Source organism: Eutrigla gurnardus (assembly GCF_963514095.1).
Source record: "Eutrigla gurnardus genome assembly, chromosome: 2".
Lineage (NCBI taxonomy): Eukaryota > Metazoa > Chordata > Actinopteri > Perciformes > Triglidae > Eutrigla > Eutrigla gurnardus.
In genome coordinates this window covers 18,039,494-18,053,979 of record NC_139916.1, presented here as the reverse complement: position 1 = coordinate 18,053,979, position 14,486 = coordinate 18,039,494, and the positions used below count along the sequence as shown (strand labels likewise).

The 14,486-nt window shown below is 41.4% G+C and overlaps 2 protein-coding genes across 3 annotated transcripts in view; one reads left to right on the top strand and one right to left on the bottom strand.

The window, feature by feature from the left end:
* The first annotated feature begins 529 nt into the window (after positions 1–529).
* LOC311028337 (LIM domain and actin-binding protein 1-like) lies at positions 530–14,064 on the top strand. 2 transcript variants are annotated; one of them, XM_084032821.1, is made up of 11 exons: positions 608–625; positions 1,452–1,548; positions 3,385–3,524; positions 3,949–3,994; positions 7,277–7,669; positions 9,675–9,729; positions 9,941–10,038; positions 10,710–10,788; positions 11,486–11,517; positions 11,630–11,763; positions 11,911–14,064. In XM_084032821.1, the coding sequence occupies exons 3-11, from the start codon at positions 3,406–3,408 to the stop codon at positions 12,956–12,958; spliced, it is 2,004 nt and encodes a 667-aa protein (XP_083888947.1). In that variant the 5' UTR covers positions 608–625; positions 1,452–1,548; positions 3,385–3,405; the 3' UTR covers positions 12,959–14,064. The 2 variants fall into 2 exon arrangements, with proteins under 2 accessions (XP_083888946.1, XP_083888947.1); XM_084032820.1 differs by lacking the exon at positions 1,452–1,548 and having other exon boundaries at positions 530–625.
* Positions 9,840–14,486, bottom strand: part of cdk4 (cyclin dependent kinase 4) — a 68,945-nt gene continuing 64,298 nt past the window's right edge. The window contains exon 9 of the mRNA XM_084032842.1: positions 9,840–9,851. Coding sequence (XP_083888968.1) covers position 9,851 — 1 coding nt within the window. The 3' untranslated portion in view covers positions 9,840–9,850. The remainder of the gene's footprint in view (positions 9,852–14,486) is intronic.

Here is a 14,486-nt window from a genome sequence, read left to right as displayed (position 1 = left end):
ACAGTGAAAAGGTATTTTCATTCAATGAATAACGCAAGATGTCCATGTCTGAATCGAAGCTCTCTTATAAGAATATTTATTCTTTCTTCTATTTTTTTATAAAACACTTTGAGCTCCATTTTGTAAATACAAGGTGTTTTGTTTATTTGATAAATACAGTTTATTATTATAAGTAGTGGCAATATTGTTATACTATTTTAACATAACAATTGAAATATTTTTTTAAATTTCAGCTAAGAGCGCTGTGTTCAACCAAACTGTACATAACACATAACATCCATATCTGCTCTGTTGAAGAACGTCAGCTTGCTTTGTCTCGCTTTACTTCCTCGTGGTTTCTCTTCACTTGAGCAGAGTATCGCCTCCTGCCTGTCCTCAGGAATTTGGGTGGGAGAGGTGGGTGGTGCACCCGCACGCGCCCGCGCACAGACCGAAAATGCACCAGGTAGGGGTAATGTAATACCGAAGGTCATTGGTGCATACAGTCACATGACCCGGCTCTTCCACTCCCATTACACCTTTGTGCTCCCTCCACCTCCTCACCGGGCGATGACGCAGCGGCGGCAGCGACAGTGTCAGGTGTCTCGAGCGTTCGCAGAAAGAGTGACAACGGAAGTTCGCACAGGTAAGACTCAACTAAGAAGCAAAGACGTGGAAATACATACCTCGAGCTATGTGTTGTTAAAATACCCGACGTGTTTAGTTTTATTTGAAAAGTCGTCGCCGCTTTATATTGATATATTTCATAATAACGCACGTGCACATAGTCTTGCTCTCGAAGGAGGCTTTCGATGCCAAAACCAGTCCAGCTGCTGCGTCGGTTTCTTAGGCTCATGCTTTCATTTTAAGTCCTCGGTCTAAATCCAACTTACTTGCAACAGCATAATAAGGCATATCGTATAACTACTGTATTCTAATATACGAATAATATCATTAGGTTTTAATCACAGCTCTGTCTACAACAGTGTTACACACCTGAAGTTCTTCACATTACATCTTTGACAAAGCCTTAAGTCTGTTTAATGCATCGCCTCAGTGATTCCTCAGGTCAAACTCAAATATTTCCATATTTAGCCTTTTGTATTTAATACTAATAACGATCACGCCTATCGTTATACAGGCTCCTCCTTTACTCATGAGTCATACTGTATCTGAGTGTGTTGTGGTTACTTGTTAATGAAACTGGGTTCTCAAGCGAGGGTCAAAGGTCAGAATCCGCCTTCCGCTGATAACAAGTGATGGAGATGAAGCTAAATGCCGGTGTTAAGATTAGATTGTCATATTTCAAAAGCACATGGAGGTTGCAGGTTGGCTGGCATGGTTTTAAGGCTCCAACTTGCAGTGGAGACTGCTGGCTCACCCCTGAGACAAAGCCACCTTTGTTGACATTTTGCCACCTCTGATTAATTCAAGGCTCTCTCTCTCTCTCTCTCAAATTAATGACGTGCCAGGAGGTGGGGAGGTGAAGCAAATAGTCCTTTGTGCAAACTGTTACCTGTAAATCCTACAAGGAAGAAGCTACATTAAAAAACGCAATTAAAGATATAGGTAAATGTAAATGTATCTATTATCTGTTGTACTGGCAAAGGTTTTTGCACGTGTATGGACAATGTGTTTTAACTTAATTTATGCACTGTTTTGGGAGTGGTCTGCATAGACAAATTGGTCATACTGGAAGACAATTTAGTCTATTAACCTTTAGCTTTACAAACCAGGTGATACACATAAATTCAGAATGCAAAGCTCTTGTTTTCACATACAGGAAAAGCATGCTATGACCCCGCCCTACTTTTTATTCAAATCACAAGCATTTCCTGCCGCATTGATTTTCAGGTGAAAGCCCTGTTCAGGTCTGTTAATCTCTTTGTGCACTTAGGAATGAACTCAAGTTTTGGTTCACAACCCGTGTCATTTTTGTTGAGAGTTCATGTGTTCTCCTTTTCTTCAGTTGCTCTGGCTTCTTTCAACAGTTTAAGGATATGCAAAAGACTCCGTCCACCTGTGTTGTCCCTGCGACAAACTGGCGACCTGTTCAGGGTGTGTCCTTGGCCGCCTGTTATCCAGTGCATGCTGGCTTGATACCCTGCAAAAAGACAAGTAGAGAGGAGTTAATTTGTTGTGCTTAAACCCAGATACCCATTCATCAATAAGTATACACAGCATGACATACAACTAATCAATAGAGAAGATAGCCGACATCAGGCCTCAAAACCCGTAGCAGCAGTAAACATCCGAGCTATTCCGACTCATCATTGTGTTGTGTATCTAATCTTTTCCTTTGCCCATCTCCAAAAAACAAACACTAGCCAGACAATAAATTAAAGTAATTACATTTAACTATATATAATTACAATTATAATTATATATAATATTAGATGTATACAATTACATTTTGTATTTATTTAAACAGATAGGCCCAACTGTCTGTAATACAGTCAGACGTGTAGCTGCATTTGACAGGGTTTTTTTTTTTTTAAAGAAGAAAAATCAATTATATGTTGAAATTCAGTTCAGTCCAAAGTCTTTACTTTGTCACCAGATTCTAACTTGCAACAGTATAACTTTGCATGTGAGTGGTGATGTAATAGGTCTTGCCATCGTGAACACTGTTTATTTGAACACACGGTTGTAATGTACTCCCTGAGCACAAAGAAAGGGGGATTCATGGTCAGACATTGGGACGTCTCTGCAAACACACAAACTGCACCAGACGCTTATGATCCGTCTGTAGCACTTATTTAAGTGTGGGTTTGTTCAAGTGGAGTTTTAAAAAAAAAACACTGTGTGTGTGTGTGTGTGTTATGCACTGCAGTTGTGGGACGTTGCTTTTGCTCTGGTCTCTGGAGAATGTTGCCCTTGGCGAGTTTTCCTCTCATAATGATAATGTGCTCACACTGGTGTTTCCATCTTGCGATCATGCAGCACGAATGGAAGTACAAGTTTGAACACGTGGGTGTGTGTGTGTGTGTGTGTGTGTGTGTGTGTGTGTGTGTGTGTGTGTGTGTGTGTGTGTGTGTGTGTGTGTGTGTGTGTGTGTGTGTGTGTGTGTTTGCACGCGTCACTGTGAGATCACATATGTGGGCAAACACTATGCATGTCAGGAGTAAGCATGAGCTAAACTGATGGAACAACATGTTACAAACTTGCAAATCAGTGATCTCAGACTGCAGATAGTTCCTCTATGTGAACACACCTCGAGTCTGCCGAGCCTTTGAAGAGTCTGTAAACGCCAAGATAGTTTTTCCATGCAGCATTGTCTGTGTGGTAACCAGATGAGAAGAAGACTGGTGAACAAATGCATTAGAAATGTTTGGCAAATCATTTTGAAGTTTACAGTAGGTGGAGTAATGAACTTGGTTAATGGTGGCTGTGTTTGTTTTTCAGGTATTTCGATAGCTGCCAGAGATGGAAAGCGGTCCGTTCAAGCGACAGTCCTGGGCGGCGCAGTCCTTGCGTGTCACAGCGAAGGAGCTGTCACTCAGCGGCCGAGGGAAAAACAATGCTCTTGCCGAACGCTTCTCTAAGTGAGTAACACCTGGTTTACAGGAATGTTTGTGGTTACTTTACACTCGCAAAACTAATGACAGTACAAGAAATACATGCTAAATACATTTTCAGATGACAATATCATGTTTGGTCTTGCTGTTAATGATATTTTCCAGTTCAATCAGTGTTAGTTTAGATAGTACATTGAAAAGACGAGTTCTCTTTAGGACTACATTTACATTCTCAATTTGTCATTTGATATCACTCCCTAAGAAATGTAACAAAACAATGAAAATTAAGCAATAACTAAAAAGCTGCATGCTAAACTAAAATCTAAAATACAAACATCTAAAAATGATGAACATCTTCAAGGTGCTTGAAAGAAAGAAATGCCACGATTCTTGTTTTGGATTATTTTTGTTTTGAGTCACCAGAGGTCAGTGTTGTTTCTGTCTCTCTCAGGTACCAGAGAGCTGCTGAGGTGTCAAGTGCCGAGAAGAAAAAAGGAGTAAGTATGTCTGTTAAGAATGCTGGAGACATTTCATGTCAGTTAGGAGAACTAGTAGTTTGCAGCTGTTCCTTTGTGATTAATGCGGCATCTTGTTTACACAATTTTGAGACGCTTCTGCAAGAAAACTCCATGATTCATTGAAGTGTGTGAATGCTGCGTATTTTGCACCATTTGCTCAGTCGCTGGTGCTGATGAACGAATTATCACACATACATACACTCACCATGACAACACAATGTCTGGGCAAAATGTCTTGTCTTTTCGTATAGCTGACCTCATTGGCCACTTGTTGCGATGGGCCGGCTATCAAACCCATAATCCTACTTCAGTGTAATCCCCCTGAAATGCTCTTTGTGGCTCCAACTGTAGGTTAGCGGCTTGTCAGTTGAAAAGACTCATAAACAAAGCAGGACTGAGATTAAATGAGTCAACCATTACCATGAGGAAATATAAGGTAATATTGCTGTGAGCGCACTGTATGGAATGGCCATTGTTTAGCAGTTTGTGTGAGCGAGCTGCTTTAAAAGCGTGTTAGCTTCTGTATTCTTTGTTTATGATCTGGCAGGTAATGACAATGACAAGATGTCTTTTTTATAATCCTGTAGAAATGTTAAATGAATATACTTTATGGAAGCTTAATTCTACACAATTTTTAAAGCATAGAACTAATGTTCCAAAGGCAAATTACTTTCTACAAGTCCGGGTTGTCAGGTTCATTCTTAGTGTGACTGATTCATCAGTGTGTAATCATTTTCAGGAACCAGTAGTATGTGTGGATATGAGCTGATGCCACTGCTACAGGGACACAGAAGTCTAGTTCAAATATTTAAGGGTAACATAAGTTTGAATGAGCAGCGCAAAAGACCATCTGTCTGTGTGTTTGTGTGAGGGGGAGTTGGGGGAAGGGGGGCTTTTCAAACACGCCAATGAAATGATTAGTCCATCAGTTAAATTACATAGTTGCAGCATTTAAAAAAAATAATACCACAGCTTCTCAAATGTTATTATTATGGAGTTTTTTGGACATGACTTTGAACTCTGGTCACTTGTGAGGAGACACTTTAGAGTCAAATACTGATCAATATATAAAGATTCAGGGATACATTTAAATAATTGTGATACGAATCTGATAAATGTGTTCACTGAGTTTTTATTGTGTGTACTAAATTGCTGTTCGCATCGGGGGAAGATAATCTTTTTGAGGTTCAAGATCCTTCAGTTTGCAAATGGACTCGATGGCCTCAAAGTTGGTCTACATGGCATCAGTTAGTGCAGCTGCTCTGACAGTGGAACTAATAACTGTGCTCAGTTTTCCTAATCGTCATAAGCCAGTGATCAGAAACCACAAGGGTTTGGTGCAGTGGTCTGACTTTCCAGGATCTGGAGAGGTTGGTTGTCCTCAGTAAGGATTATATTTGGAAAAATCGAGGCATCTTTACCCATGAATTTAACAGCATGTATTATCTCCTTTTCAGGCTAATATGCCAGATTTAACACCTCCATCAATCAAGTCAGTTGTCAACCCCGCTTATTTGTATAGTTAATGCAACATCTTTGAAAGCTGAGAATCGATGGCCCCCAAAGATTAATTGCAAACTTATCTTTTTGATTGTAATTGTGATGAATTTAGCATCTGTCATTAGAGCTGTTTTTTGTGACTCAACCTCCCAGTATCTGGGCGTCGTGTAAAAGTGTTGTTAAAGTCTGTACAAAACTCTTACGGCTCAGTTCAGGTTTCATGTGATGATTTATATTGAATGACTTTTGTTCATTTATGTCCTGGTGTTTTAATCTCCAGTTTTGGGTCTATTCCATATTTTTCCATGTTTTGTATAATGTTTTTTTGCCCTTATGTAAAACCTTTGTTCGATTTGTGAAAATAAGTGACATTTTAGTGCTGTTATCTTCAGATATCATGTGCGAGAGGAAAAATGTTGAAGCCGGGACAGCGAACAAAGGGTTAACTTTTCCCTGAATGTATCATTTCCTGCTCTGGTTTCCTGGGTATTCTGACTCTCTCTCTCTCTCTTTCATACACTTTCCTGGTGTTAAAGGGGGCTGGACTAGCCCTCACGAGCAGATTTTGTCTCGCTGCTAACATCTGGGAGAGCTCTGTCTCTCGCTGCCTCTCAACACACTGACCTATAAAGAAGGACCAACCAAAGGACTCTCTTCCCTTGCTGTCAAGTTATGGTGACAACTCGTTTTGGTTCTCCAACGCACTCACAAAGGTTTCTTTTTTTGTCATTTTGCTGAAAAAAACGGGAACAATCTTGTCACTACCCAGTTCTCTCCGCTCACCCTGGACTTGCTGACAAAGACAGTAATTGTGCCTCAGTTTTTTTTGTGCCCTCTGGGGGTTTTGTCCCTTTTGTTCAATTCTTAATTCTAATTCTAATCCTAATTTCTTCTTTCCTCTCTGTGTTATTTTGCCTGTTTTTCGTCTTCTATGTTTCTTCATTGTCATGTAACTTATTTGTAGATGTACTAGATTTAGTTTAATGTTCTAACACACGATGGTAGTTAAGTCTTTTGGAGCCACATTGTGGGTTTTTGTTTGTTTGTCATCTCTAATCATTTTAAATGAAGGTTAACATTAATATATAGGGGGTTTATTTAGAAATGGTTGTTTTCACAATATGGTAAGGGTATACTGGTATAATGTTTTTTAAGATGTATTGAGTATATATTATATATAGTTTAGTTCTAGTTCTAGTAGTTTACTTATATGTGAGGGAATTTATTCACATCCTCTTTTTTCAACGTGTCCTTCCTCTTTTATGATAAAGGAGGTTCCCAGAGGTCGCAGGGCAGTAGAGTGCCCCCCGTCGTCCTGTTTCTGCTCAACATGTTTTACTGTCATGAATTGCTGAATGGTGGACAGAACCCCCCTCTGTGTTTTTTGGGGAAAGGTGAAGTTGTCGTGTGGAAAGGAATGCAGCTGAAAGATTCTGCCTGCATGCTCGGCCCAGCTATCTCCATCTTGAGCCAAACGTTGCCTTCATTGGCCGCAGAAAAACATTAACTTCCTGGACCAACTTTGAACAGCTGTTCACCTAATCTGTCAGCGAAGCCAAGCTCAGAATCTGGCTTTTCCTTTACTCCATTGTGTTGAATTGGGCTTTAAGCTCCACTGCGTGTTTGTTGCCAAACGGAAATACTTAAATAATTCCGCCTATGCGCAAAATAACATGAAGAAGAAAAGACTATATGCTGTTGCTTTTGATGGGAAGAGTTTGTGATATAATTTAAACTTTTATTCCCTTGTCTTCCTCACAGTCTTCTGAGAGCGTGTCACTGCGGTTGGGCAACCTCAGTGCTCTGAAGAAGCGCTGGGAGCAGGCCAAGGACAAGCCTTCCTCGGTCCCGACCCTGAACCAGTCCAGCACTCACTGCAGGCCTCCTGCTCTCACCAGGCCTGCTCCTATCACTGAGGACTGTCCTCCCGGTCAACTCCCAGCCGCTCGTGTCCAGAAGCCTGCAGCAGCTCCAGAAGCATCCGAAGGTGAAGAGCAGAGAGGGATGGACGGGGATGGGCTGACACACCACGAAGGACCTGAAAAGCCTGAAGAGCACGTTCCAACCAGTCCCTGTGCATCTTATGAAAAACCCAGAGTGCCACTGAACAACCTGAAGATGAAGTTTGAGAGGGAAGAGGACACCATGAGCAAGGTAGCGACAGACAGATCATTTTCTGCTTTGGCAGCTTCTGATACATTTAAGACAACAAGCACTGACAAGGACGTCCCCTCAGTTCAATTAAAAATTACATCATTTAAGGGGCCACGAAACTGGCACAAAAGTTTTGAAATCATAATATGGATGAATGCTTTGTGCATGAGGCTCCAGGTCTCCTTTTTGCCCGCGTTGACAGCCGTGTCTCTGTTGGCCCTTTCTCGCAGGCATTAACTGTAACCACAGTTTTGATGGTTGGGATCGACGGTACTGATGTTCGTCAGCCCTGTAAAACATCTCTGAGCCCCTCTTGAGGGGGAAAAAAGGCACCGTGTTGTACACGTGGTTTACTTTATGTTGCATAACCTGACGCTGCTTTAATTATCATCTTTGAGGCAACTCTTAACCACTTAGAACCCAGTTTACAAGCACATGTTTACCATGCCTTACAGCAAATAAAAAAACACCAATAAGTCATGTCATTTCTACTGTGAATCTGGGACTATGAAGACTCATGTAAAAGAGAGATAAGAAGTCTAATTGCAATGTTTAAAGCATAGAACTAATGTTCCAAAGGCAAATTACTTTCTACAAGTTCAGGTTGTCAGTTTCATTCTTAGTTTGACTGATTCATCTCAGTGTGTAATCATTTTCAGGAACCAGTATGTGTGGATATGAGCTGATGCCACTGCTAGAGCCCCCCCCCCCCCCCCCCCCCACCACCACCACCACCACCACCCGTTTCTGTCTCTCCCTTTCACTCTCTCTCAGTGTCTCTCTCCCTCTTAACCCAAAACAACAAGCACTCCACTCTTCACCTTTCACAACAGAGGAATGCAGGAACATTCCTGACTCAGGGCTGTTACTTTCTTCAGAGGATCGCCTCCGAGGAGCAACTGGCTTTATCTCACTTTCCATTAGCCTCAGTGTGTGTTCTGGACTTCCAGCAGTCCTGGGCTTCACTTTGAGGTTTTGCTTTTCCAGCATCTATGCCATATTGTGCAGTTTGGTGTCTGTGCAGCAGTCATCACAGCACTGCATGAATTCATATTAATAATCACGTGAAGACGAACGTCTTCAGCTCCAGTTGTAGTCTTTTAAAGATCCTTAACAGTATGCCTGACGTCATTATACCACCACTAGGAAAGAAAAGGTTACTGGTGAACAATGACACGGTAGACGAGGAGTCTTTTTACACTCTGGTTGATTTTCTACTTAATTTGGTGAACACAAATATTGTAGCTTAATGCATATGTGTGTCTTCCTCTTACTAAAGCGCTGAGTGTTTTATAATGAAGCTGGTGTTTGGTTGAAGGTGGCTGAGGGAGATGGTGACACAGCAGGACGCCACAGTCGCAGTGAAGGCGTTCAGAGGAATGGGTTATTTTAATTGGCCAAAATTCTTGTGTACAGAATAACTGCAGAGAGAAACTGTCTGGTTTACTCATTAGAGTTGGCAACAAGTGGGCTTAAACACACACACACACACACACACACACACACACACACACACACACACAGCTCATTATTTTAGTAAAGTGCAATGGAATAGTGTTTCTTTCTTTTCTTTTTTTTTTTGGTTTGTGTGTGTGTGTGTGTTTTATACTTTGGTTGGAACTCAACCACATCATCTCTTTTGTCTGTTTTACACTAAAGGTTCTGTCCATGTTTCTCAACAAATTGCCAACCTGTGTGGGATGATTTCCATCTTTCTGTGACGCTTATACTTTAACCTGAATATATTTGTCTCAGAAATCATTTAAATATACGACTCTTTCCCTTTACACAGAGGTTAAAATAATATCCTAAAATCACACACAAAGTGATTCACTTTTACAATATGTTTCAGTAAATATCCATTAATGGAAGTAAACAATACTGATGGGTGAAATGTATTGCATCAACAAATCTGAAATGGCCTAAAAAAAACGTGCATCAGATACAGAAATGTAAATGTTGTTATACGAGAATGTGAAAGAAACTGAATATTTTACTTTTACAGGTTGGCAGGACAACACTACGCAGTACTTCCTCAGAGGATATGGACCAACATGGCGGTAAAGACAAACACACAAATACCCACAGCCCTTTGGATTGTTACCTGGAGTTCTGTACATGTCAGTGGGGCTGATGTAATACACAGAATTAAATCTATTGTCATCTCCTAACCTCTAACCTTAAATCCCTGTTTTAATGAAATGAGTCCATAGTTGTAATGCACGTTTACTGCAGAATACAGTTAACGTGTGTTCATCTCTTCTGTTTTAGGTCTGTCTGTGCTTGACAGAGTGTTGGAGTCCACGTCCACGAGGGAAAAGATGGCCAAGTACCAAGCTGCTGTTTCCAAACAAGGCACCACTCGCTCTGTGAGTTCAGAATTCTAAAATCTCTCAAATATGAGTATAAAAGTTTAAAACCTTAATGAAAATATATTAAACCACAAAAGGAGAGATTTATTAATTTAGGTTTTAATGTATGTTATGAATTACGGGTTAAGGGTGGGTGTTTGATCGCATTTTTCAAGGCCAATAAAATCATAAATAAAAGTACTTTTAGTCGCAGTTCAGAAAAAATGGCCAGTTTTAATTGATTGTTTTCAAACATTAATTAAACATCTTTAATTGTAAGATAACTATTTATTTTATTGTAGCCTATGTCTTCTCTAAACTACAGAGAATTAAGAAACTTCCCAAATTGTTGAATTCATAAGTGATCTAAAAATACCATAATAGTAGATTGGAATAACTCATTGATCGTTTGACCTCACACTAAAACAATAATCTAGTTGACACCTTTAGATTTTCATAAATGGTCTGATGTTATTAAATTCTCATGCACCAGGTTTTGCATATGCCAGTACATTGTGTGTTCCACTGCAGATTTACCCACTAATGTTTGTACATGGTCTGCTGTCTTTCCTTTTCTTTTCTTCCTACCTGCACCAGGAATAGGGAAAACACACAATGGTTAATTATGTAACATCTTACTGACATCAGTGTTTATTTCGCTCTTTTCTTTCACGTTCTGTTTCCTCCAGGCTCTGGCCCCAGAGGTGCTTGCTCCAAAAACATCTGCACTAGTAATCCAGAAACACACTCCTTTACCTGAGTGCAATGGTGAGTCGTAGAGGATGGTCCAAGGACATATTCCCACATTAATGTTCTTCATACAGTATTACCTGTAATATAACATTTGATATAGAACATTAACTACAATATTAATATAGCCCGATAACGTTGGCGCTAAGAATGAAGTACAGTTTGGTTTGATTGCCGTTGCAGCTGATTTCTGAAGTACATTAGTGTCCGACTGTGTTTACATGGAAATGGATAATGTTCATGACATGAAATTCATATCCCTGTATAAATACTAGTAACCTGGTTACTGATTACTGCTATTTGCACAGATGCTGTGATGTTTTAAAAAACAAACCAGAGATGAGAATATGAAACACTACACTGTACATTAACTACCTCTTGAAAAATTATTTATTCTCCACTCGGATGGCCCGCAGAGCTTACAATAACCTCTCATCGTCATTTTAACCTCAGCTGCTCCCGAAGGCTGTGCCCTCGTTGTGCTGAGTGTGCATGTCGGGCAGATGGGCAGGTGGCAGCTTGCAGGGCAGACTGCCATCAGTGTATGTATGAGTGAATGTCATGTACAGCACTGTGAGTGGTGGGAAACTAGACAGGCGCTTGTCCCAGTTTCCTACAATGGAAAACGCTGTTAACGTGTGCAATCGCATAAGTAAATAAACGTTGGACATGACTGTGAACAGGTTATTCATTTCCATGTTTCCGTCTGTTTCAGGGGACAGCGGCGAGCAACCCAAAGCATCCAGGGTAAGTCAGCCATCACAACAGCAGGAGACATGCATGAATCATAAAAGAAAACTCAACAAACAAACACAAACCCTCGTTGATAATGGATATATGTCACTATTAATGTGTTTAGAAGTTCAGCCCACCGGCGAGGGAGACATGCATCGCTTGTCTAAAGACCGTGTACCCCCTGGAGAGACTGGTTGCTCTTCAGCATGTCTACCACAAGAGCTGCTTCCGCTGTGGTCACTGCAGCACAAAGCTCAGGTTAGTCCTGCACGGTTGCATATTTCCTGAAAATTAATCACGTCTTTTGATTTGATTTTGAAACGCCTCCTCGGTGCCTGACTGTTCAAGAAACACAAATAGGTACATTTGGTCATAAGTCATATCTGTGCTACTCTCTGTTTCTAGTCTTGGGAACTACGCCTCACTGCACGGTAACGTCTACTGCAAACCCCATTTCAGCCAGCTGTTTAAAGCTAAAGGCAACTATGATGAGGGCTTCGGCCACCGGCCTCACAAGGAGCTTTGGGAGCCTCGAGCTGACGGTGACCAGGGCGAGGAAGCCATGACACCTAAGGAACAAGCGGAACCGGCAGTGGTGACACGTCCAGCTGAGAGTGTCTCAGACAAACAGGAGACCCCTACTGCGGAAGCATCCCCAGCGGTAAAGGTGACAGACCTGACTGCCTTACTGGAGAAGACACGTGCCCGGTCCGTGGAGAAGGGTGACTCTGCAGAGAAGCCATCTGAGAAGCGCAGGCTGAGGATCGACTGGCCTCCCCGAGCTGCTGAGGGCCACTCTGAGACAGATGCCCTCAGTCCAGTCACAGAGGGAGTTTCCTCAGGCCGACCCTGGAGAGCCAAGTGGCCCCCAGGTGACGAGGTGGCCTCATCCTTCCAGAGTTCAGAGCGGGCTGAACTGAAGAGCCTGAGGAGGAGCTCTTCTCTAAAGGAGCGCAGTCGGCCTTTTACAATCGCTGTTAAACCAGGCCCCGCAGTCAGTGTTGGACCCAGGGAACCTCGTCGGCCTCTCAAATCCCTGCTGGAATGGAGATCATCATTCGAGGAAAAACAGTCATCCGAAGAACCAGCCAAGGAAAATAAGCCAGAGCCTCAACAGGGTAAACAGCAGGGAAAGAATGAGAAGACGATGCCTCAAACACCGAGCGAAGACACGGCACACGAAAGTGAGGAGGATGTGAAGGCTGAGCAACAGGAGGAAGGAGAGAGAGGGAAGGCAGCCGCAGACAAGAAGGCGGTAGAAGAAGGATCTCTCAAAAGCATCTCCCCCGATATCTCACCGTCCTCCTCGCCGCCTTTACAGCCAAAACAGAACCGCGCCTCCCAAGACGTGGGCTTCTGGGAAGAGGACAAAGACGGAAGTGACGCGGAGGAGCTGAGTGCGGAGGATGTCATCAAGAGGAACCGCCACTATGACGAGGACGACTCCGACTAATAGGAACAACTTATATTCCGCTCGTCACGTCCATCCACCATGTAACCACTTTTCCACTTTTCTCAGTTTGTAGGTAGATCACAAATGTAGCTTTGCCAGATTTAATAGTGTTATAGGAGAGGTGTAGTAGGTGTGAGCATTTATGTTGCAATAACTGCCTTTAATTAAAGTACAAATGCTTGATTTTTAAGAATATTTTCATTATATACCATGCAAATATCTAAATACAGCGTTTGTATGACTCCTGATTATACTGGAAGGTGGGCCTCTATTAAATCCAATCATCTCTTGATAATTCTATGCACCACCAGTAGCATATTATTTGCAGGTGGTGCGTCCAAAAAACATTATAATGTATGCGGTACTTTTAAGTGCTAATGACAGTCAAGTGCCCTTCTGCTTCCAGCTAAACAGTCATTATGTGTATTGTTGCTTCCTAGAATGCAGAAAATACTTTATTCTCTTATACCAAAAAGCACACAACGTTATATTTTTTAGATGTTTTTGGAGAGTAAATGTCAGGGCCTTTTGTAGGTCATGTTTTTTACACATTGCCTCAACTTAACTTGTAAATTGAGGAAAAAAAAAAAAAGCATCCAAGTGTGGATGCTCTGGATTATGTTTCAGTCCTCCAAACCAAAAAGATGACTACTACTATTTACTGTTACTGGAAATGTTAAATAGACAATGTGCAGTCTAGTGCTTTGACTCGTTTTGAGCCTTCTGCAGCACCTGAGCTTAAATCAGACGGGTCAGTAAACCCTAATGACACTATCCTGCAGGGGGCTCTCTGGTTTCTAAATAATCTGCCTGGTCGTGGTCAAAATCTACTCCTGAACGATTCTAATCACCATGACCACAATAAACCTTTTATGTTTCAACCCATAGCTATCGTTTCAGTATAATAGCAAATATCATCACCTTGGGCCTTCGGGATGTTTTTATACGGTACATAAAACATTTTTTATTATAAATGTGGCGAGGAAAAAATGTTGGCCCTGACGAATATTTTCTACTAATTTGTATAATGAGATTTTGGGCATTACAGTCTGAACTGCTGTTGAAACACAATTAAAATGTGTAAATAAAGAAATCCAAACTCTGCAGTTCATCTGGACTTTTTACTTGAGTTCACAAATTAACTGAATAAACTCTAACCACGGAGGTACCAGCTTCCAGAGAGTGCAGTCACAGTCACATCAATGAAATGCACAGATTCACCTGCAACAGGAAGTGCAGTGAATGTAAGTCAGGCACACTGCAGACGACGTATACGAGTCCTCAGAGACCTGAAGCTCCTCTCACCGATACAAAATGTCTGTAACATCAATAAACCCAAATAGCACCATAAATTATATGCTTCTCTGAATAGCTCCATCCCTTTAATAATAAAGTGATAACAAGAAAACCTGCTGTACGAAATTATCGGGTGTGATTCTTTAAAAAGGCAAGAATTCCTTTCAAAATTGTACTCCAGTACTCGACAACTGTGGGAAGAATATTCATTATAATACGGGATACATAATTC